Source organism: Calidris pugnax, unplaced genomic scaffold (assembly GCF_001431845.1).
Source record: "Calidris pugnax isolate Ruff unplaced genomic scaffold, ASM143184v1 scaffold52, whole genome shotgun sequence".
Lineage (NCBI taxonomy): Eukaryota > Metazoa > Chordata > Aves > Charadriiformes > Scolopacidae > Calidris > Calidris pugnax.
In genome coordinates, this window is record NW_015090811.1 from 1,343,267 (window position 1) to 1,368,500 (window position 25,234).

The following is a 25,234-nucleotide window of genomic DNA, read 5'->3' on the forward strand; positions in this document are numbered from 1 at the left end:
TGCCTTTCCCACTGGGACAGTGCAGCATTTAATCTGAAGTTTGTTGCTGCCTGCTCTGGGTTACTGACACCCAGAGCTGTGCTCCCTCCTTGCTTGCTCATGCCAGCTTGCTTGCGTTGCTAACAGCAATCCTTGGACCCACCACACAGAAAGTCTCCACAGTCACTTGAGTCACTTAAACATGAAGGATAGCCCTGTGCAGTGGCTGCAAAGACCAAGCTTGGCCAGGGTTGGCAGGCAGGGACATCTCCATGGTGTCCTTTGGAGCTGTCTCACTCCTCACCCTGCTGGTGGGACGGGCAGGAAGATGTGCCTGGCACGGGCCAATTCTGGCTTCTCCTGGACATCCCACCTCTCTGCAGGTTGTCCAGAAGCAGCAGGGCTTTGGACCCAATTTCAAAGGGAATGCTCAAACTAAAACATTTGGGTTTTTCTTTTTTTTTTCTTTTCCTTTTAGACCCTAAGGGCTCATTTCATACAGTTGGGAGGTCATTTATCTTCTCAATTATGGATTTTTATCATTCCAGTGAGTGAACGTTTTGTTATTCACCAGCCACTCCACTGCTTCCCAACATCATCCCCACGAGCAGCAGGCAGGGACATCACCAGCCTGAGCTCCAGGCTCCATAACAGCATTCAAAGGTGACCTTCAACCAATCCCTCCTGTAAAATTAGTGCATTAGCTCTCTTTTCTAAGGTAGGGTTTTGAAGTTTGTTGCTGACTGCTCTGGGTTACTGATACCTCTAAAACCCTCCAATGGTCTACTTAGAGGCCCTACAGTGGGTCCCAAATTGTACAACCAAGTCCAAGACACTTCACAGAGTCCCATCCTCTGCTTACCCTTATCCTAATGACCCCACGGATACAGTCCTTGCTCCCCCGACTGCAGACAAAATAGGCCATTTTTGCCCTGACCCAGACAAAAACAAGACAATAAGAAAAAAAGATCCCTTCAGTTTTGTAGTCCTTTATTTTTTTTTTTAAGTTGATCCTCCCATAGTAATGTACTGAAATGCGTAACAGTTACATTGTACAAAGCATTTAAAGAAAGTACCTCAACTTGCCGATTATTTCAAAATGAGATTATAAACAAAAAGGAAAAATAAATCTGGTCCCTCACTAAAGGCCAAAAAAACCCCCAAAAAATAACTGAATACCTTCCGTTATTTATTTATTTTTTTTAAAACATAAATTTGGAACACTTCATCTTACAAATAGGATTAACATGAACATAACATCACACAAGCTCGCAGACAACCAGCATAAAATATTGGGTACAGTTTTTTTTTTTTTAATCAGAAGAATCATGCTTTCATGAAGAAATTATAACTGTTTATACAATTGAATCAATTTACTGTATTACAAAAAAAAATACTAAGTCGCATCTATTAGTTATTTAGTTCATTAAAAGGCAAAAAATAAAATAAAAGAGGAATGTAAGAAAATTTCAAACACTGTTTTGCACTCCCATATACACAGATCAGTTCACCTCACTTTTTTTGAAGTACATGGGTGCCTTACATGGTAACGCAGTGGGGGACGGGAGCAGTGCTGTTTGTTACAGGAACAGTGCTATTTCAATCAACAAACAATCGTTTGCCAACAAATAAATACATGGTACACACAACACAAAGAAGAAATTAGAGGGTAGGGGGGGAAAGGAAACAATACAACAAAATAGTGACATGATTGTCGAAAATTAAAATCTCCTTACAATGATTTGAACTAGTGGTGCTGTCGATGAACGCGGTGCTTTCACGGAATTATCTGGATGATTTAGTTTCTTGGAGTAGTGAACATTCATAGTTTACAATATACACAAGCCTCATGTATTGTTTCTCAGAGTTCTTTTTTTTTTCTTTCTTGTTTTTTTTTTCTTGCTTTTCCTTTTTTTTTTTTTAAACACAAGCCTCATGTATTGTTTCTCAGAGTTCTTTTTTTTTTTTTTCTTTTTTTTTTTTTCTTGCTTTTCCTTTTTTTTTTTTTAAACAATGCAGTTGAGAAGGCAAAAGAATTACGGAGAGAACAAAATATTCCCTGTTACTTCTTTCTACATTTACGATGGATAGTGTGCATTTGATAGAACTATTTTCTTTCTTTGAAGGGCTAAAATGCATAAAGCTTTAATGAAGAGATTTGTACATAAAAACAACTGTTCCCAATCCTGTGTCAAACTATCTCATACAAAAAGAAAATCAATTCAGTTCCTACTTTAAAGGAGTGCCCATGTGTGTATCAATGCAGTCTTAACCCTTTTGCCCCTGCCCCTCAAAGCCGGGGGAACTGGAAGACACTTTTTCCTGGCCCCGGTTTACATAATCCACTGAAACTTTTATTTATTTTATTTTTTTTTTTTAAGTCGCATTGATCCTCCAGAAGTCAGCAGCTGCCTTTGCTGTGCAAAACAAAATATTGAGAATAAATAGTTTCTTTCTTTTTTTTTTTAAAATTATTCAGTTTAAGGTCACCGGACTTTAAATGAGTGACCCTGCAGATTTATAAGGCATTCTGCTCAGCAGTCTTTTTAAATAGTCATCTAGGAAAGAGCCATGCTACTGGTTTGGACTTGGTCCCATCCTGGGTAAGACTTCACAATGTCATACGTGGCTGATGGATTGGATGGCGCTGGATTCTGCGGCGGCTCTCGCCATACTGTGCCACATATTGGGAGAACTGTGGGGTGCAGAATGAAGGGAGTCCTTGTCAGACAGAGACAGCATCATGGCATACGCCTGCACGGGGAAAGAAGAAGGACAAAGAGGTCATGATCCCGTGGCCGGGTCTCAGCTTGGACCCGTGCCACCCCGACAGCGTTAAGGCATCATTTAGGCTACGACTGCTGGGCTGAAATTAATGGGGGGGAAAAAAAAAAATCAAAATGCATTAGGGGTAAAACCACTGTCAGCCTTGTCACTGACACTTTTGACTCCGTAATTTCTGCTTTCATCTGGCTTCAGGAAGCTCTGAGGAACCTTTGATAGCCGACAAGGTCTCAGAGTCTCCTTTGCCTTCAGATTCTTGGCACAGGAGGCTCTTTTCAAGGGCCCGAGGAATCACTTTATCCCTTGGCTGGTCCTGTATGTCACCAAATACCACAGACTCCTTTGCTGAGCTTTTCTACAGGCATATTCTGCAGCTTTCAAAACAGGAACCTTTTAAAGGAGCTAAAAAGACCCATTTTCATTAACATTTAAAAAAATTTCAAGGAACAGCACTACAGTATCAGTCTAATTATTGCCTTTTAAAAAACATGGTGAGGACATAGAAGAGGTAACATCCAACAGACTTTTAAAAAGCCACCAAAAAGCCAAGCCAGCCAGAAGATCGAGTCCCACCCCTGCAAGGCTGGAGCCGAAGTCCATGGCATTTCAGCGGGTGGCAGACAGGAACAAAAATAGCAAAAAAAAGGTAAGAAAATCCTCTGTTATGGGGGGCCAGAGCACCCCACCATGCAGGGGGAGGTCGGGGCAGGCTGAGGTTTGTGGAGGTGGAGCACAGCCCTGCCTGAGGAAGCTGAAACGACCCGGTCTGCCACACACTAAGGGCTTAATCCTTCGGGTATTTGGCGACAATAACGTTTTAACCAAGTTAAGTTTTTACCTGGGATTTGGATTTCCTGTACAAGGGTTGTTTTAGGTCCTCTGGCAGCTGGGAAGTATTGAAAGCTGCCAATTCGGCTTCACTGTATTGATTTTCTTCCATTTTCCTCATTTTGAGGCTATCTGTGAAGTGCCTTATGTGGTCCAAAGCCGAAAGTCCAGTCTTATTATACTCCTCCTCTTTATACCTACGAAAACACCACAAAGGTTGTAATGTCAATTAAACGATCCTCTTTGGTTCTCTTTTCCTCTCGGATTTACACGTTTGAGCAATTTCCCCTCTTTTACACTCATAAACCACCTTGCCCTGTGGAACCATGATCCTTAAATAAGACGAATTCTACTTTCTTTTCTACAGAGGAGAAAGCAGGCCGCAGGAGCAGAAGAGGGAGAGGTCATCTCTCTCCTGGTGTCTCCAAGACCATTATGGGAGATCCAGGTCGGTTTATGAGGCAGATAACGTCTCTCCCACGAACGTTTCCTGTCTCACCCAGAACCTGACAATAGCTCCCCGAGCAGAGTTATTTTTCCTCTTAAGGGCTACAGAGACTGAAGAGAGTGAAAAGAGGGCTGGTATTGACCCAAACACAGGCACGGGTTGCTATCGTAACTGGGAAGCTGGCTGCTTCAGACCAGTTCCCACGGCACACAGTTTGGGGCTGGCACTCTTGTATGGTTTATTGTTTGGATTTCACGTATCGGGCACACACCAATACTAGGAAGGAACCAACCTGCCAGGGGAAGCTTTGCAGTTCATGTCCAAAGTACTCGTTTCCTCATAGTCCTCCTCCGCCGTCCCCTCGTGCATGTCACTCGTAACAGGCTCTTTGACTGCCTTCCCTGCAATTTCGCTCTCTTCATCTTCTTCGTCCATCATGACTTCATCTTCTGCCTCTTCGTCATCCAGCAAATCCGAGTTCTGGCTGGCTACCATGGCTTTTTCATCCTTAAAGTGGCTGCCATTCATTCTGAAAGCACCAAAACAAAATCAGCACAAATCAGTTATGAAAGCTCCTCCTCACCAGCAGATTGTCAGAGGCAGATCTGAAAAGGATCTGTCCCAGTAGAATAAAGTGATTTTTGGATTCTGTATCTTGTTTAGCTTCAGACGTCTGGGCAGTACTGGAGAAAATTCCGCTCAAAAATCAGTGGGACGTTACAGTGCCATCAGCATGGGATTTTCCTATTATCCTGCTAAAACTTCTGTTCAAGCAGAGGTATGTTCAGATACCCATTCCAAATTTTCTCACGCTTTATTTCATCTCATGTTTCCAATCCTATATGTAGTCTGGGCAAAACAACTCATTGCCTTTTAACAGAAGCTGTAAGGGCCAAGAAACTCTGAAAATCAGATCTGGCATTTTCAAGAATGACATCCAATACTGCATTCAGAGTTCGAAAGTCAAAATTACATGCATAATTAATTTTGCACACTACCACCCATTTGGAAGCCATACTACTTCACTAAATGTATGGATTACATACATGGGAACCTAAAGGACTTGAGCCGAAGACCTGAAGAGCGGTCTGCAATAACACCTCCATGCTGAACTGCATTATCAACTGATTTGAAGGGTAAGAAGTAATGAAAAGAAAGGTCATATAGCATTTTAAGTGCATTTAGTCTATTAAATGAGTAATTACAGCAATATGCACATGGAAAACCATTTGGTCTACCCACTGATACTACGTTCTCTTTTGCTTTCAGGCAATGACTTCTCTTAACTACTTCCTACAGGATTTTATCCAGGACATAATATCCACACTGAAGGAGGGGTTTGTTTGCCAACGGCCTCAATCCTGCAGGAGTCTGAGCACCCACAGGTACATTAAATAAGAAATTGGGCACCAACAAATGCATGGCCAGAGAGTAATTATAGCAATACACATATGGAAACCCATTTGGTCTACCCACTGATACTACGTTCTCTTTTGCTTTCAGGCAATGACTTCTCTTAACTACTTCCTACAGGATTTTATCCAGGACATAATATCCACACTGAAGGAGGGGTTTGTTTGCCAACGGCCTCAATCCTGCAGGAGTCTGAGCACCCACAGGTACATTAAATAAGAAATTGGGCACCAACAAATGCATGGCCCCTGAGCTCCCACAGGTGCTTAAGTAAGAAATTGGGCACCAACAAATGCATGGCCAGAGGTACCAGCGGTGCAGAAGGGTTGAACTTGCTGGAGCCACACGAATGTCCACCACCAGCGTATCTGCTCCGCTGCGTTACGTAGCTCTGAGGCCTTGATTCATCTATTGTTCTCTTTGTGCAAAAGGTCCTTACTCTTCCAGGAATACAGTTATAAAAATGGAAACTTTATTGTCCGCCCGCAGTTCGCTTTAGACTCCGTCTGCTTCAAACTGTGTGGGACAATATGGAATACACCAAAAGTTTGTGCAAGATAACGATGAGCCCCAGTAGTACCTCTAGTATTTAGTATTTAACTCGCTCTTGTTAACAGTTAATACTTTCTTACGAAGCACAGACAAGTGAGAACTAGTTTCTTATACAGCAGCATCATTTTCCAAAATATAATAGCTTCATCTATTTTCTGAGCAAATTCCAGCTGATTGTCATGAGTTTAGTACTGCCTTAAAAAAACAAAAAAGCAAGGGAATGGTCTGTTTTTATCACAGGATCAAAAAATCCGAGGCTGTGCAGAGTCAGGAGAGCTGAAGCAGCCACCCCCCTCTTAAGATAATCAGAGCAATATCTCTTTATCATCTTTTATTTAAATAGGCAGAAATAAGAAAATGTTGAGCACGGTTTGGGCTGCCAACTTGCTTGTTATGCTCAATTGAGGCTGCTAGGAATGAAAGGGAGATGGACTACAACCAAAGTAACAAAAGCCATGTGATTAAGAAAACAGATTCTCTAATTATGCTTTCAAATGCAGCAATTTGCCAGGGATAAAATATCCATCAAGAGCAGTCTGAAGTGCCAAATTTAGAAAGGAAACACTGCACAACCCAGCAACCTTTTCACTTTGCTGACTTCCTGTCGGAGGACATGTTGAGACCAGATGTGCAAAGAAAAAATCCCAAGCCCTCATTGCCAATCAAGACAGAATGAAATTTGAATATGCATGTAATCACTTAATCCAGTACTTTCGTGGAAATTGTGTTCTGTCCACCATTTTTATCCCTTCACAAAGGCATCTGGAAATTGAGAAGACAGTGAAGTTTGTCACCACGAGTAAGAAATTTTTGATGCTGATAAAGTAACGCCTATTCAAAAGCAGAAATAATGCATAATGCAACACCCATGTCAAAGAAATATGTATAGCTGATGTGCAGATTCATGTTACCGCCCTTTCTGCTTAGCTGTATTCTTATTAAATGAAAATATTTAGAAGTGGTCTCTCTTCTGTTAGTTCAGAAGAACTGAAACACTCATATACTTAATAAATCTTGGTAGGAAAAAGTCTCTCATGTGCACTGTGGACTACCAATGCCTACCCGCAGCCTCGTGGGCTTTTTGCTCATCAGCATCTTTCTTGGGATTGTGTTACTTACAGGAAAGGACTTTCAGAATCTTTCATTTGCTCCAAGAATCATTAAGTTGCATTAAAATTGTAAGGCGCTCTACATTTAGCCACAGGATGCAGAATTCACCTGCTCTGCCATGAGTGTAAAACGATGGAATTTCACATGATTTAAATGACTTAAATTATTTAAGTGACTTAAACCAATGATGGGAACTTGAAATTGAGAGCTGCTGATACAAGGAGACGTGTGTTCATAGATGAACCTTTTGTCCAGCATCTTGCTCTGAGAATATGTTCATGCACAATGGGGAGGGCATCGACACGTTTCTTTTCATAAGACATGAAGGTGAACACTAGAAGCAACCAGATTGCCAGAATAGCTCATCAAAAGTGAAAAACCAGGTTTACCCTGGAAAAGGATGAAAAGGATGAGTGGCACCTTTTGAAGGCAGATCAGTCGCAACTTACCTCTCCTCTGAGTTTCGGGGGGATTGATTGTTGTGGTTGCTGTTTCCAATAAAATTCCTAATTTCTGTGAAGTAAGAGTCTTCCTTGTCATCTAGGATTGCCCCTGTGCTTTCCAGTTCTGAGTGAGGTGAAGATGTTGCAGTACCTTAAAACAAAACAGAGGACTTCTGTTGCTCCTTTATGTTTTCTATATTTAACCATTTAAATTGAATTGAAATTGGAAACAAAGGTTAAAATGCATGAGACCCAGAAAAGTCGGTCATAGTGATCCATCAGCTTTTGGCCATAAAACCACTAATTAGAAAGGAAGTAGTATCCATAGGAGAAGGTGGTTTCCAGACAGAATGACTGCTTGCACGCTGGGGGCCATTTCCATGCTTTATAATTGCTTTTGCCAAGTATCTATTTCAGCATCTCCCTCCTGCTCCCTTGCAACTCTAAGACTGTCAGTCAACAACTGTGTTAGACCAATGGCTGAAGGGAGCAAACGGAACTTCATTTTAGCTACTAATTATTCAGATTTGCTTAAAATATGGAGCAGCCATTGACATAATCACCCAGGTTCATTAGCACTGAGAGACCAGCGACAGACGCCTTCCTCTGTGCAATGGGGAAAAGACAGCTCTGCGTTCAATACAGGTACCTGCTTATTTCCAGCGGAGCCAAACACAGGCTGAAAACACTGCAGACAGGGTTTTTATTAAACCCTGCAGATACCTAGACCACACCAATGACATCCACTACCTGCCGCTGCCTTTGCTGCTGCCGTGCGGTGACCGATTTGCTTTGGGGCTTGGGAGGCACCATTAGCTCCATAATAGCTAGCACTTTTCAGCTCCTGACAGTGGGAATATTTTAGAGGGTGCCAAGAAAATCTTTTAGAGTGCCCCCCGAGACTCTAAATCTAGGACTCCTATTGAGAGCCAAGCGATTGCGGAGATGGGATTAAACCGATTTTCCCAGTCTGTTCTCAAAACGCTACGGTTGGCTTAATTAAAACCAAAAGAAAAGACATCATCCAGCGGTATTAAGTTATACAAGGGTAGAGTTTATGCTGGGATTTTCAAAGCACTTTAAATGTCAGCAGAGCTTAGGCACTTACATATTTTCCAAAAACCCACTCATTGGAGCAGACGGCGCAGAGCAACGTGCGCCTATTGACACTCGGCAGTATTGAAAGTGAAGGTGAGGTCCCTGGACGTGAAGACTGGTGATATGTAGGGCATGCTGGAGAGGGAAATACATACCAGACATGTTCCCATTCTCGTGCTTCTTTAGATGTCTGTCAAGATTGGTTTGTTGACCAAAACACCTGTCACACAAGTGACACTTGAATGGCTTCTCTTTATTGTGGATGTTACGGACGTGTCTCTGCAGGTTAGAAGATATACTAAAGGACCTGTCACAGTATTTGCATCTAAAAAAAAAACCAGAAACAGGTGGGTAGAAAAGGGTTTGTTAGCATCTGGTAATGTAAAATTTATCCTAAGAGACATGAAGCACCTTCTGGGCTCAGCCTCAGTACCCAACTGCAGCTCCTCGGTCCCTATTGAGGCAAAACCCTCCCTGAAATAAAGACAAGTTTTGGCTGAAGAGCTGGAGTACTGTGCTCTTGGAATGGAGATGTCACTCCTACAGCAGGTTTTTCAGCTTTAATTCACATTAGACTTTATATTCAAAATACTGCCTTTAGGATAAGCATAGTATTTCAGAGTCAACGGCCTCAAATTAGCTGGGGTAATTGACTCCCATGTTTTTAAAACTGTTGCACGCAAAAAACACAAACAGGTGGGTAGAAAAGGGTTTGTTAGTAGCTGGTAATGTAAAATTTGTCCTAAGAGACATGAAGCACCTTCTGGGCTCAGCCTCAGTACCCAACTGCAGCTCCTCGGTCCCTATTGAGGCAAAACCCTCCCTGAAATAAAGACAAGTTTTGGCTGAGGAGCTGGAGTGCTGTGTGTGCTCTTGGAATGGAGATGTCACTCCTACAGCGGGTTTTTCAGCTTTAATTCACATTAGACTTTATATTCAAAATACTGCCTTTAGGATAAGCATAGTATTTCAGAGTCAATGGCCTCAAATTAGCTGGGGTAATTGACTCCCATGTTTTTAAAACTGTTGCACGCAAAGTTGGGAAGTTTGAAAACAGTAGAGCAATAACTCGATTGTTTCATGTGCTGCCAATACAATACAATTAAACACTTTTGGAAAAAACATGAAACAGATCTCTTCTAATGCTCAAATAAGGTAAAAAGGGCTATTTCTTTTCCTATTCTAAATTATACTATGTGATTAAATCTTTTCTTGAGGAATTAGCTTGCTCGATTGCTAATCCCAGAGGAAATTTGGTTATCTTGCAAAAACCAGCAATAAACAATCCCAACCTTTAATACCGTGCCAATGTGAGTAGTTTAGTCTATCACTCTGGTACCAGAGGCATCAATTTTCATACTCTGTAGCGATTTGGAGTCCCTAAAGCCTTTACTGTATTGCTCTTTAAGCCATTACTAAGTCATACTATAACTATTCCAAATTCTCTGGCTGGCAACCAGCCAACAGTCTTCACCACTTTAGTTTTTCAATCTCTTACTTCTCCCGTGCTTCTTTTACGCTTGTCAATGATGTCAAAATTTTTTTTAGTGCTGAAATCGTCCATTATGCTCCTAATTGCTCGTGGCTTTTATGTAGTGGACGGGTATAACATGCATCAAGACCTTCCTTCAATAAAATTAGATGTGAATCTCATTTCCCAAAGAGACCAGAGGCAAAAAAACATATTGTTTCCTCACAAACAATGAGCTTACTCTGCTCTTTACAGCTCATAAAATGCAGAAATCAGTGCATTTGTTTTACTGGAACACGAACTGGCTTCCTTCCAGTTGATTTAAATTAGTCTTTCATTTTCAATAAGGTGAAGCTTCTATACACATTTCTGCATGTGACTGTCCTGCCTAGAATATCACACACGTATTCTTATCAACAAGAGAGTACACCCACACGGGGTTTGGTTCAGCAGACCTCAGAAAAGATCCAAATTAGGCAGGAAACGAATAAATACAGTACTGCCTTTGCAACCGGGACCATTCAGAAACCAGATGATTGATGAAACACCCAACTTTAGGCTGCGAATAACATGGCAGAGCTCTCAGAAACAAACATTTCTTGCAAGGGAAAGTATGACCATGAGCTCTGTTGAAAATCCCTTCAGCCATGCTGGTTCAGAAGTGCACGGACTTGCAGGTGGTGCCTGGGCAGCTGCCTAAGCCAAAAGAATCTCACTAATTAGGACCAAAACCTTCCCCGGTCTCTGCAGCTCCAACACTGTAGCATCGAATGCGGCCACACTTGTCTAGATGAGCACAAAGAGCCCTTTTTGAGACCAAAACATACTGGTGGGTCATCAGGGCTAAGGAGTGAGAGCTGGAGTTGGCAGAGTAAGGCTGCTGAGCACTCGTTCCCTTGCTTTATTCCCTTGACCAGACCATAGAGGTTGTGGTACCTATAGGGCTGCTCTCCAGTGTGCGTCCTCAGGTGACGTGTCAGGTTTGCAGATCTCGGGAAAATCTTGCCACAGTATCTGTGATAAGAAAAGATTTGATGAGACAACGCAACCTTCAGTGGCTTCGTCCCAATCGGAGCTGTACTAGATGCACAGCCCAAACCCAATCATTAGAATATGGTACTGTTGGCACTGCTTTGGTGTGACAACATTTCAGCAAAAGCACTCAGCAAATTTAAGTGATTGAGACACACACACACAAGGATGGGACTGGAACACCTGCACCAACCAGCTTTTCTTGGACATAAGCAAGGGATATATGAAAAGTTCCCAGTTTTAAAGATCACCCATAATTTCTAAGCTCACTAGGTGATTAACTGTCACATTGAGATTTGGAATCAAGAGAATCTGCTGTTATAGCCTTGGATTTCTGCCTCCTTGTAAGCAAATTTCAAACCTTTCAACCAATTCTACGTGTCAGCAAACGTGACATCACTCTGTGCATTGAATAGGATCAGAGCAGACAAGACTCAAAGACCTAATCCATCAAGGTATGTTTCTATAACAACGTGTCTTGAAAGAAAGTGACATGTTTTCAAAAAGATCAGATAAACTGATATGCTGGTGTCAAACGCCTGCGTGTTCTGGAGATGATGTAGAGACCTAAATAATCCAATTTAAAAACCATTCTCCAAACTTGATAATATGTCACAGGAACAATAACGGCCAAAAAAAAAATTATTGTGAGCCCTCCCTCCTCGTTGAAGTAACATATTAATTTTCAGTTTGTAATTGGCCCAGTTCTGTCGGTGACACCGAGCCCATTTTTGCACAGGGACAGAGCACACACAGCACTCTCTGAAGTGAATCAGGGTGGTGGCTGCTCCACGTGACGACTTTGAAGATTGCATCCCTTCACTTTTAACATCTCATTTATTTTTTCACGACGTGATGTATAAGCCTTCAAAATACACACACAGCTAATTCTACTCTCCTCGACAAAGCTCCTATTCATTTTGGTTGCACGTACCATGACTATCTTCATTGTATTTTTTTTTTTTAACTCTGTACAACATAAGTCCTAATAAGTCATGTATTTTATCACTGATCCCTTTGGATATTAAAACCAGAAGCCCGAGAAAAAACACGTCTGTAGTTTATGATCAAAAAGATCAATAATGAAAGCACACTTGTGCATATGAAAGTGATGAGAAAATTTGGAAAAAAGAATTGTTTATATAATAGTTTCCACCTCATTTATCAAACTGCTATGGTACAGGGCAGACTCTTTGCTTAATAACACCAGTAATTTAATAAATAAGAGCCCCCAAAGCGAAACGCTTTCCATGTTTCCTTGGGCAGAGGGAGGCCTGAAAGACCCATCAACATCAAGGTTTCCCTCAACTGTTCTACCAGGAGAGGCCTGAAAGACCCATCAACATCAAGATTCCCATCAACTGTTCTACCAGGAGAGGCCTGAAAGACCCATCAACATCAAGATCCCCATCAACTGTTCTACCAGGAGAGGCCTGAAAGACCCATCAACATCAAGATCCCCATCAACTGTTCTACCAGGAGAGGCCTGAAAGACCCATCAACATCAAGATCCCCATCAACTGTTCTACCAGGAGAGGCCTGAAAGACCCATCAACATCAAGATCCCCATCAACTGTTCTACCAGGAGAGGCCTGAAAGACCCATCAACATCAAGATCCCCCCATCAACTGTCCTACCAGGGGGGATCTGGGGAGCCCGGGAGGGTACCACGGGGTGGTTTTGGGGCTACCTGCAGGTGTAGCGCTCCTTGCCCTTGCGCAGCAGAGTCTCGGGCAGGGCGCTGGGCGGCGCGCGGAAGTTGAACATGGAGGGCACCGACTGGATCAGCTCGTTGGCCTCCGGCTTCAGGGCACTAAAGCTCTCCAGCTTTTCGGCCATGTTTTCTATAGCAGACATCTGCAACAGAAGATAGGACACAACCCGTCAAGGTGAATACTGCTTGGGCTTTCTGCCCTCACTGGAAACCCACCGTACAGAGAACATAAACCGCCAAGATCAAAGAAAAAGGTAAAATCCATCAACTGTCCTACCAGAGGGGATCTGGGGAGCCCGGGAGGGTACCACGGGGTGGTTTTGGGGCTACCTGCAGGTGTAGCGCTCCTTGCCCTTGCGCAGCAGAGTCTCGGGCAGGGCGCTGGGCGGCGCGCGGAAGTTGAACATGGAGGGCACCGACTGGATCAGCTCGTTGGCCTCCGGCTTCAGGGCACTAAAGCTCTCCAGCTTTTCGGCCATGTTTTCTATAGCAGACATCTGCAACAGAAGATAGGACACAACCCGTCAAGGTGAATACTGCTTGGGCTTTCTGCCCTCACTGGAAACCCAACATACAAAGAACAGAAACCGCCAAGATCAAAGAAAAAGGTAAAATAGAAAAGAAAAAAAGCAAACGTAGAGTTGCAGTCTCAAAAATTATGGGGTACGTTAGGCATGGTGGTGGCCACAATGTTGTCCCACTTGGAGTAACTGCTGTAGCAGGGTGCTGGTTCTCTGCAAGGCCAGCACATAGAAAAGAAAAAAAGCAAACGTAGAGTTGCAGTCTCAAAAATTATGGGGTACGTTAGGCATGGTGGTGGCCACAACATTGTCCCACTTGGATTAACTGCTGTGGCAGGGTGCTGGTTCTCTGCAAGGCCAGCACACAGCAGAACTCCTGCCCTGATTGCTACAATTGAAAGCTGCTTCCATACAAAATCTAAATTACCTAATATTAATTTATTCTTATTTTTAAGCCTCAGCTTCTAGAAAATTCATGTTTATGCAGTCATGCTCTGTGGGTATGTGCCTATGAGTCTGTGCATCCCATCCATTGAAACCATTGGCCATTTTTGACCAAACCAACAGAAAAAACAGAGATCCCAACAATAACTGAGTTCCTACTTTTTTTTTAAAGGACTTGCAGAGGACAAGTACTATGAAGGAAACCTTATGAATACTCTCACTCTCAACAATAACTGAATTCCTACTTTTATTTAAAGGACTTGCAGAGGACAAGTATTATGAAGGAAACCTTATGAATACTCTCACTCAACCAAGTGCTGCACCACACCAGATCCAGAGAGGCTCCGCGTATGTCCCAACCATTCAGACCATTCTTCTTGCTCACCACAGTCAAAGACCATGAGGTAAATCCATAGGAAATGAAACTTTGGTCGGTTTGATGCTATGTGTTTATATTACCTGCTAGATGCCCATCCTGTTTGTCTACAATGTCATAATATTCCTGCTCTACCTTTAGTTGCATGTAAACCCTATGTACTTTGAGACGCCTCTGCTCTCGGTTAGCTGTCTTAAAGGGCTTTAATTTTCAGGTACTGGGCACTAAATAATTTATGGAGAACATCTTCCTTTAAGATGTCTGGAACTGACCATGAAAAACCGCTCCAAAACCTCAAAACATTGTCACTTGGAGGGTTCAAGACTGCTGCTGAGCCTACTGACAGGTTAGAGTCACCATCTGCCTCTTCGTAACACCACAAACACGTGAAAAAAAAAGAAACCCAAGATCTGAAGATCTCACCCACAGAGCACAAAACCCACAGCAAGAGCCCTGTGCAACACCTTGCTTTTAATGGAGGAGGAAATTGTATGAAAGACAAGATGCTGACTCCTCCTCAGCTGGTCACACCTTTCCCATTCTTCAAAATCTGTAAGAGATCGCCCCAATTGTTGCGACTTTAAAATTTTATTTTAATGGGAAAAAATGCATTTTTGTTGGTCTTTTTTCTAAATTCTACTTTAATGGGCAGACCTGCACGTTTGTCTCCTGAAATGACTATTCACGTGCTGGTTAGCTCGGGCTTTGGGCTGGGTGTTTTTTTTCCCCTTTAGCCTGTAGCCTGCCCTCTCATTTCATGCTCAGATTCCTAATGCTGAGGACAAATTGCAACGTACAGGGTACCACTGCCAATTTGCCAAATGTCTTTCATCAAACACGGTGCAAAAAAAAAAAAAAAAAAAAAAAAATCTCAGAGGGAAGTCAAGATACATTTACTTGTCAGGCAACAAATGTGAAAGCATTGCAAGGCAGTAGGGGCTGTAAGCTCTGGGGTTTGATTCATAATCACTCAGCTGCTAAAACATTCTCCACAGATGCAAGTGGACAGCACATTTGTCAATATGAAGGATTTTGACATGTACTGATCACAGGCGTGAGATATGTAATGATGATGCTGCTGGGAGAGGAGGTAATTCTATCTCGGCACCGAGATGTCATTATCAACCCATACAACTCAGCATTACCATATATTTCTTTTTATACGACTTCACCTTTTTCTTTAGTCAGAATTGATTCTTGAAGCTTTTACGATAGACTTGCCACTGCCTTTAATTCCTTCTAATTGTTCCCTGCAAGAAACCCCTCATCTATTTTGCAATTGCGGAAAATAAATGGTTTGAATGAAAAATGACCTTTGGCCTTGGGGCTGATTAGCAGTGACAAGACAGTCCATGGGTTATGATAGCACATATTTATGGTTAAGAATAATAAGGGCATTGAGAAGTATAATAAATGTTTTATTTATGTATATTTAATATTCAAGTCAGTTTCATTATCTAGTGGGTTTAAATCATTTTTGGATCACCATTTCTCACGTACACGGTCCCCTACAGTAATATATTAAAGCAACTATTTTCCCCTTTACATTTAAAATGGCTTAGTCATGCTTTTTTTTTTTTTTTTTTAATTCTTATTACCAGGATTTTGCAGAGGAGAAACTGAGACAGATTCTTCTCTGATGTACGGCGATGCAGATCAGCGCCACCTCCAACACCGCCGCCAGGATTACATCAGTCCCAAAATAGGTATGAAATCAGCATCTCATCTTAAATCCCTCGTTCAGCGGAAACACAAGCACTTCCAATTATTTTAAAGTATTACTCGCTTTCTAAAAATACGTTTCTCACTGTAGGAATGACTATTGTGTTTGTTGGTTTGGCTTTTTTTTTTTTTTGAAGGCTGATCCACGTAGTTACCTGGTATGATTTATATTTTTCAAGAAATGCACCAGCAGCAACGGGAAGCGCTCGGCCCCGAGCCTTTGCTGATAGAAGGCCGTGGCACTCCACTGCTCTCAGGATAATTACAGCATTTACTGTCTGCTGGAGATAGGGCTCGCAAGAACCAAGATCTGGGCATTTTCTTAAGAAGTCCTGGAGCATGGTAGTGTTCAGGGGCTTCAGGATGCAATTCCCTATAGCAAGATGGGTACCTGGGCTTGTTCCAGCCCATAAAATGCTGCCAGCCAAGACCCACAAAATGCTCTAAATTACTTCATATGCAGGTGGACATCCCTGCTCATCAGTCTACTTGCAAAATCTTAACCTACTTGAGCAATGAGAAATCTAGGGTTTGTTGTTAACTCAGGCACCAAACCCAAGCAGGAATTATAATCCTGCAACACGCACACAGAGTTTTGGGAAGCCAGTACCCTGGCCCCAGGGGATGCACAGGAGGGAGGGCAAGGGACAGACCTTCTCCCCAGTGTCTTCTGTCACACATCAGCAACGAGAGGTGCCAACAGCCTTAATTGGAGGTTGCATCTCGATTACAGTGTTGAATGGCCATTGGTGGTTGCGGCTCCCATTCATTTGGCTAACCCCTTTTTGAATCCATTTATATTTTTGTCAAGGAGAGTTCACCAATTTAATTAGGTGCATATGAAAAGATACTGGCTTTTGTTCCTTTTAAGCCTTTTGCTTGATAATTCAGCTGGGTGCCCCTCTTTTTTTTTTTTTTTTTGGTGTATTGTAAAATCTAATGAATAACCATTTCTCATTCAGGTTCTGCTCACCATTCATGGTCTCACAGAGCTGGGGCACAGCTCCCTCGGGCATTTCTTTTCCAAGCTGAAAAAATCAAAATCTACTTAGTCTCTTTTTGTGTGGAAGCTGTTCCCTACCTCCGATCATCATTGTTGCACTTTTCTGTGTCTTTTCTAATTCTACTATGTCCTTTTTGAGAGGGACTTCAGCTGTATTCAAGACCTGATGGCAGTATAACATAATGATGTTTTCAATTCCTTTCTGCTGAGCACTTGGATGATATTTTCATAAAACTATCAACTTCCAAGATCTTTTTCCTGAATGACACGAGTTAAGAGTCACACTTTCCCCTCGGTATTACTGGGTACTTACTGACATTGAGTTTTATTGCTGTTTTAATCCCTGGTGACTCAGCTTTCTGTGAATCTTCTGCAAAATCTTCACAGCCAGCTTTGCACTTAACTAGTCTCAATAAGCAGTCACAACCTCTGCTCTTTGCCTGGTCACCCTTCCTCCTATGTCATTTACACACACATGCCACGGTTCAGATCCCAGTCACACTTTAAAGTGGACTCACCGATAATCTTCAAGGATTGTAAAAATCACTAATTTAGTCTCACCCTTTTTACCCCCACGGTTTTGGTTCTGGGGGGTTTTTTTGACTAATTATTAACCCAGGAAATGACTTTCCCTCTTCCGCAATGAAACTCCCTCTTTCAGCTGCAACACAACCAAAGCAGCTCTAATTCCTTCAAAACAGCGTTACAGCTGATGGCAAAGCAAGACTTGCCTCCATAGGATCTGTATTGACCATGGAGATGCTACTGGTCAGCAATCCACCAAACTCTTGGAGCAAGCTGTTAGCAACATCATCTGTCCTGGGAGGTTGGGTGGGTGCTCGTGGCCACCTCGTCCCTCCAGAGATGGTCCCTGAGGACCACCAGGGAGGCAGGTGTGCAGCTTGAGCAGCTGGGCAGCACTTTGAGGAGGGGTCTACACCCCAGCTGAGCGCCCAAGGGCTGTGGCGATCCCTCAACGGGGCATGGGGAGGAAGGCACTGCTTGACCCCAAGGATGGGATTAGTGTAATTGCCATGTCCATGGAGAAAGCTCTCCGAGGAGGCAGGAGAGCGAGAAGATCCTATTACATATTTTACATACAGCTATTGCCTTATGGACAAGTCATGTCTGCTCCTAATCTGACATCGGTGAATGACAGTATTTTATATAGAACAGTAACTTTTGATTTACATATATAAGAGTTGTTGATTCTATCTGCGTCCAGATGTCTGGAAAAGGAAGCAGCTTTCCCCCACCTCCCTCCTGCTCCCTGAGAGGCTATTAACCTCCTACTGACGCAAACTAATATGCAGTCACAATTCCCCAGCTCCGACTCAAAAATGCAGACATTACCATAATCGGCTAAAACAAGTATTTATAAACATTTCAATGGGCAAGATATCATCAGCAGGGGCCTTGGATATTTGTCTTAAAATTTATTAACCAACAGAAGAAAAAGTGGCATAAATAAAGCAAAGGTCTGTTGTTGCTGCTTTTTAAGAATAACCTGATGATATGCAATAATCTAGCAGGCAATGTCATGAATTACGTGACCTCATGTCTTATAAACGCGACTCCTTCATTGCTATTATCGCAAAAACAACTGACTTTGTGGCCGTAACTCATGGGAAAAAAAATTGTTCAAATGTTTGCTTTCTATTTTTACTAGTGTTATTTAGAGAAATCTTGAAAACCCAACTACTAAAGCTCAGCATTTCTTCCTCCCCAGCTCAAGTTGTGACACTTTCTCTAAAAACTACGACTTGTGAACTTGTTGTCTTGAAACTGTGTGTATCTGGACATCCAGCCATGGAACTGGGCTGAGCTATATTCACGTTCAAGAGACCTATCACACGTGGTTGAACTTTATGAAGCAGCAGCAAGGAACTCCTGCTGATTGCAGTATAGTTCCAGAATAACCCTATCTGTATCGATGCAGTTGATGGGGATCTAACTGATCTAACAAAATAGGTCATGTCCCAAAATAAGCCCAGTAAAATAAAAGCTCTGTTAATGCGCTCACCAAATTTCTTTTCATTTATTTGTACAGTTATTTTAATTATTTAAAATTATTCTCCTTAAAACTATTGCAAATAAAGTCTGACTATAATTACACAACCTCTTTATAGCGACTTTCTCTTGATGGGACCTGAAAAGGATGAAAGAGCCTACAGACTAAATAAATCATGATCCATTCAAGAGAGGGTGTTGCCCATTGATATGCACTATAAGGTTCCTGCCAAACAATGAAAAACCATCTGAAATAATCTTGAAATATATGGCACATGCAACTGTGAATTGAGATAGAAAGGCTCGTGCGACATATTCAAATCTCTGAAGATGAAGATTCATCCATGAACTGGCACCCTGCTCTAGGCACTTTATGTTTTAAATACCTATTTCTGCTGCAGCTGCTCAAAGCACTACCATGGCCAGGAGACATATGCTCACAAAAAAAAAGCAGGATGACGGAAATTTGAGGACCAAGCCAATGTCAAGGAAAGCAGACAGAAGAAAGAGACTGCACTGGGGTTTTCAACTTCCCAAATTTGCCCAAACAGAGCCACTTTTCTGAGAGCAGAGGATTCATGGTGCCTGGGCCAAATCACAAATCCTACCACGGCCCCTTCATGTGCTACAGAGAAGTCCCTCTACTGCAAAGAAAACATTTGGGAACAACCTCCTGTGCTCTCCAAGTCTGGCATCTAACCCTACCTCCTATCTGCTGAGCTCATTCAGCATCTACGGGTGCTCACGGGAGTCCTTTGGTGCCTGCTTAGCTCCTTTCACCTCGGGATCCTAGTGCATCTTTTGCAGCTGCTCAGACCATCACTTGACAGGCAGAAAATGGGATTAAAAGCCGCACGAAGGCAAAGCAAAGGTCCATCACTGCTTCCGAAGCGTGCCATGGAGGCAAGCAGAGGAGAGCAGGGCTAAGCCCCCATCTGCAGGGGCAGCACCTCTGAGGGCTCCTGCACCATAAAAAGACACGCACGGCAAAGACTATGAGGAGATCTCCCATCTCATTTTGCGAAATTCTGGCTTCGGCTTGTGAAATGAGTCCGCGTCACACCACCAGGGATGAGCGAGAGTGAGTCAGGACCCGAGCCGCGGCCGGCTGGCTCCAGCTCTCCCCTCCGAAGCCCGAAAAGTTGGGAAAAATCTGGGACAAGTATTTATGGGTTCAGCGCTGCAGCTGAGGAGCCAGCAACACAAGAACAAAACACGGTGTTATTTGAGTTGCATCTGCAAAAGCAGTTGCTGTGGCCTCATCTTTTTTTTTTTTTTTTTGGTGAACAATTTAGACGTATTAAAAATAACGTTTTATAAAAATAGAAGAGCAAGCTCAAATTTATCCCATAGTACGAAAAAGCACAACTCCTTTTTGCATAAAGGGGACGAGGTAAGTATGCACACAGGACAAATTTGACCCAGACACGGCAAATAAATGGGCATTTTATTTGTGCTTTAAGTACAGCAATGAGCAATTAAGCTCAAAACTTCAAAGCTGTTGAAGGGACTAACTCCCACTGAAGTCAAAGCCAGACAGAAACGTGAAGTCCTCTGAGACTCTGTATTTTATCGTCTCAAATGCAGATCAAATATTTATAACTATTGCAATCTAATGAGATTTCAGCCTGAAAAATTCACTGCAATCGCTGAAGGAAACAGCTTGGAACAACTTCAGTCGATTATGGACAAAAACTGCATTTTAAAACCCTCACTCAGGTAAAGCTCCCATTGCCTTCACCAAACAAAACCGGCAAGATTAGGCATGTAAAAAAAAGCCAATTTGACATAAGAGGATATTTATCCACTACAACACTCTGTAGGAAAGCGTGGCATGCTCCATAATTGAGTGGTAAGTTATCTTTCATAGTATATTTTTCTTATGCAATTTATTTCACAATGATTAAATCGAAAATATAAGCAATGAACTTACCCAAATTCTTTGATCAGGCAATTGGAACTGGGAGCAAAATTGAAACAAAAACAACACATTATTCCTGCATTGGAACCCTCATTGCAATCAATCTACTAATTAAGATTTTATTTAAAGCTGCTAATTAAAATGTTATTCTGAATGATTTGTTGCATCGGGGTATTCTCTCCCTAAAAATGCAGCCCTGTAATGCCAAATTACCATTAAATGAGCTAATTTTCATAGCTTTGGGGCCACTGCCACTGGGAGGAATTTTGCCCAGACAGGGACAGGGTGAGGACTGCAGGGGTTATGTCTTTAATCTCTACTTCAGAAACCTATTTTAGAGATCCTTTTGTTAGCTCTTCTATTATCTGGTTAAAAAAAAATTAATTCTCACTTCATCAGATGGCAAGTTTCGGAAACAAATTCACCTACAGAAACACAAACTTGTAGGACACAAACAATAGTTTTGTTCATGTTTTACACAGATAAATCCTGCCAGCAGTAAATGAGAACTTGTGGTGCACTCCACACCTCAACTTTTACAGGAGTGAACACAACTATAAAGGAAAAAGAGCTTTCCTGCAAGCCGCTCCCCAGCCCTCTATAAATACGGAGCCAAATCCTGCCTTCACAAACAGGAGACTCCCTTCCAGTAAAGTCAGCAAGAAAGCAGATTTTGGCATTTACTCTTTTGACAGAACATGTGATGGCAGTTTAGTATTTTTTTTACAATGTATTAAGAGTCCATGTTACACTCATGACCTTTGCATCCATCCCTCTCACATCCAGTTAAAGACCTTCTCCCTGACAGCAAGGTAAGTGATACAATGAAAACCAATCTTTACCACGGATTTTTTTTTTTTTTTTTTATATTGCACAAAGAGGAGGAATAGGCAAAAATGCATAATGTGCCTCCCCTGCATGTGTTCAGCCAGGTGGGTGCACAACTAGCCTTCCTTCTGCCCCACCTTAGCTGGCACTGCCCTATGGAGGTGGCACCCAATACCTCCTGCTCACGCTGAGGGACCTGGTGACCACGGGAGTTTCCATGATGGACCACTGGGACTTTCCTCCGTCGCCAACAATAGATTTGACCAACTCTTTATGAAAAAACACAAAGAATGAAATCCTGACATCCTGCCCTAAGGACTAATGGCAAAATACCCAACGTCTCCATTTCACCTGCATGCCCATTAACCCTCTTCCAGTTCCCCATGTAACTCAGAGTAACAATGCTACGTAGAAGACCATCCAACTCCTTCCCTGCCCACCACGGCCTCCTATTGGTGTGTTTTACCCAACAGCCTCCTTTCCCACCTGTCAACCACGCTACCTACCGCTGCCATCAGTCCAAACCTGCGTCAAAACCTTCAGAGCCTCTTGATCCAACTTCACTAAACATCATCAATTGACACCTTCTGAAAAGCTAGCTGGCCTAAGCAAACGAGTATCGTTTCTTCCATAGATACAGCACCTAAAATGCCCTTATTGAAATTAATTATTAATTTACAGCTCCTTAGCTGCTCTAACAGAATCGCTCATTTGATGGCGAGGAACCAGACCAGTCTTACACCAGGGGACGCAAAGGGAATTGAGCTCCTGTTTGTGTATTTTATGCATTAGTACTATCTGCTGCGGAATGGGAATTCCTACTCATTGCTTTGCAACTTGGGCAAATAAGATAACTCTGCAAGAGGAGCTGAGCTGCTCTTAAATCCTTTACATAATTTCTCAATAACTTTAATACTTAATAGACCCTTCACTACCTACAGGCAGTGGAATTGGAACGAGGTGTTTTCCTGCAATCTCCACCCATGCAATACCATTATGTTTGTGCATCTGCAACTATATATGCCATCAGCCACTCTCCCCAGTTCTCCAGAAGTCCTGTATTTCACAATATATTCCATACAACTTAGGTCATAACAAATGCCACCTTCATTAAAAAAAAAAACAAACAACAACAACCAAACAAAAATTGTAGCAGATTATTGGCATAGTTCTGCCCAGGAATCAGAGGAAGATGAAGCAGAGCCAGCAGCTCCTGGTTGTGTGGTTAAAACACAAGACCCGTATGGGGTGTCACTACTAGGACGAAACAGCCCGTAGTCAGCAAGGGGTTCAAATCTGCAAATAACACAGGGCATTTTATTTCAGGCGTAAGATTTCACCCAGATTTTTAGCCAAACCTCCTTGAGCAAGGAGGAAGAGGAAAAAATGAGACTGTGATGCTGTTGAAGGAAAGCAATATGTATTTTGCACACAGGTCCTCTTTCTGAACTACATACACATTGCACTTGTTACACCGTTTTAGGGACACCCTCCTAAATTTTTGTTATTCAGCAAATAAGCAGCAGGATTATGGTCTACAAACACCACAGCAACCCTTCCATGTAGCATGTCTGCAGGCATGGAGGAGCAGGGATCCTATGAAGTCACTGCATGTGCTATTCCCCACAACTGCTACCTAAAAGACATGGACCGTTCGCATTATAAGACTTGACAGCATTGAGTGGAAGGTTTTATATGTTTTCTGGGAGTCCTTAAATACTGACAATTGGGATGCTCAGCTTTGCTGGTCTGACTTTGAATCTACAAAGCCTCCTTGTCATCAACATTGACTCCACCACAACAGCCCAGAGTGCAGAAGAAGACACGGGTAGCTGCAAGTGTTGGTAGCTACGCTATGGTTTTGGAAGAGCATGGTTCTAAAACGTACATGTAGTTTGAATCTGGCTTCCTCTAAAATCAAAACATGTTGTTTCATCTGAAAAACATCAAGAAGCTCAGAACAATGCTTACGCTTTTCCACCACAATGGTACAGCAAAAACTGTGTGTTTTAGGAAATCCAAAAATGACTAAGACTGCATTCATTTCTCTGCACCTGCTTTGAAGCATCAACAGGCTTGTTTACAACATCAAAATTCCCAAAATACTTACTTGTGGATGAAACAAGAATCCGGGGGAAGGTCTCAAGTATTTCTCTTTTAAAGCTTCCAGTGGGTCAGTTAACTTTCTTTTTTCTACTCTGTAAATGTTAAAATTAGATTTGCTGGTGATGAATCAGTCTCAGGTATTAATAATTATACAGCTACTCATGTTTAAAACAGTCAATTATACATCAAGTAATTTGTTTCTCAGAGATAGTGGTGAAAGATAAGGAAGTACAGTCAACTCCTTACCGCGGCCGGGGGCTGCTGATCGCCGTTAAAGGGAGATTAAACCATTTACATAGGAAATAATCCCATTTCAAAAGAACGGTAATAACTATTATAAGAACCAATGACTAAGTACTGAGCACTTTTATGAAGAAATAAGGCAACTGAGTGTGCTCTCCACTCAGAGGAGAGGAATTCAAGGCAGCAGGAGCCTTGAGCAATGGGTCCCTTCTTGTCTGGCCACGTGAGATGTCACAGCCACCACCTTGGGATCCTCTCCTCGTGCATGGCCGTGCACAAACAGGGTGAGAAAGGCACATGGAATCCCACATGCCAGCAACAAAGATCGCCATCAACTCAGGTGGGCATCTGGGCAGCGAAACTCAGTGTGGAGAATTCATCAGCAGGTGGAAATCTGAGGGTTTTGCTTTTTCTGTTAGTGATGGGGCAAAGATCGCCATCAACTCAGGTGGGCATGTAGGCAGCGAAACTCAGTGTGGATAATTCAGCAGCAGGGTGGAAATTTGAGGGTTTTGCTTTTTCTGTTAGTGATGGGCACGGTTTAAGGGCCAGAGCCCGTTGCCCATGTGCAGATATAACTCTTGGCAAAAGAAGGTAACAACTGGCTTTGTTCTATGCGGCCAGAATTCGTACAGATTTCATTAGTTTATAAGGCAGGACCATAAAACACGGATCATTATTTCCACTGCTTCAGGCATTTAAAATTAATATGACGCAAAGAAAACCTATGGTCTAATACAGATATCCATCTGGCATAAACAAAAAACCATCTCAGTAAATAGCATCACATCCTGTTTCTTCATAATGCATACCTGTTGTCTTATGTGAGAGCATTCTCCAGTAATTTTGCCCATAGCATTTCTTTCTCAGATAAAGTAATAAATTAACATCACTTACACGGCAATAACTTTTTTTTTTTAACAATAGGCTGTAAAATCAGTCATTTATGTTACCGGAAAGTATTTTTTTGGCTAATATTTCCCTAAACTAATTTAAATGCATGACTTTGGATGGTTACAGATATATGAGCAGAAAGGCAAAGGGCAAAGAGGGGCTGACGTACACAGGATGCAGGTGAAATCCGGATCCCAGTGAGATCCATCTTGGCACTCCTGGGAAATACCAAGGGCTCAGGATTTTACCACTAGTTTTTAAAACCTCAGCTCATGGACAGTGTCTGCATGTGCA

General features: G+C 42.4%; 1 protein-coding gene across 2 annotated transcripts in view; it reads right to left on the reverse strand.

Moving 5' to 3' along the window:
* Window positions 1-1,922: 1,922 nt before the first annotated feature.
* MECOM (MDS1 and EVI1 complex locus) overlaps window positions 1,923-25,234 on the reverse strand; it is a 401,603-nt gene continuing 378,291 nt past the window's right edge. For both annotated transcript variants that reach the window (XM_014938837.1, XM_014938838.1), the window contains 9 exons: window positions 23,808-23,895; window positions 20,882-20,908; window positions 13,203-13,369; window positions 11,063-11,140; window positions 8,811-8,980; window positions 7,564-7,708; window positions 4,332-4,568; window positions 3,602-3,788; window positions 1,923-2,733 (listed from right to left, as the gene is read on the reverse strand). In XM_014938837.1, coding sequence (XP_014794323.1) covers window positions 2,599-2,733; window positions 3,602-3,788; window positions 4,332-4,568; window positions 7,564-7,708; window positions 8,811-8,980; window positions 11,063-11,140; window positions 13,203-13,369; window positions 20,882-20,908; window positions 23,808-23,895 — 1,234 coding nt within the window. In that variant the 3' untranslated portion in view covers window positions 1,923-2,598. The remainder of the gene's footprint in view (window positions 2,734-3,601; window positions 3,789-4,331; window positions 4,569-7,563; window positions 7,709-8,810; window positions 8,981-11,062; window positions 11,141-13,202; window positions 13,370-20,881; window positions 20,909-23,807; window positions 23,896-25,234) is intronic.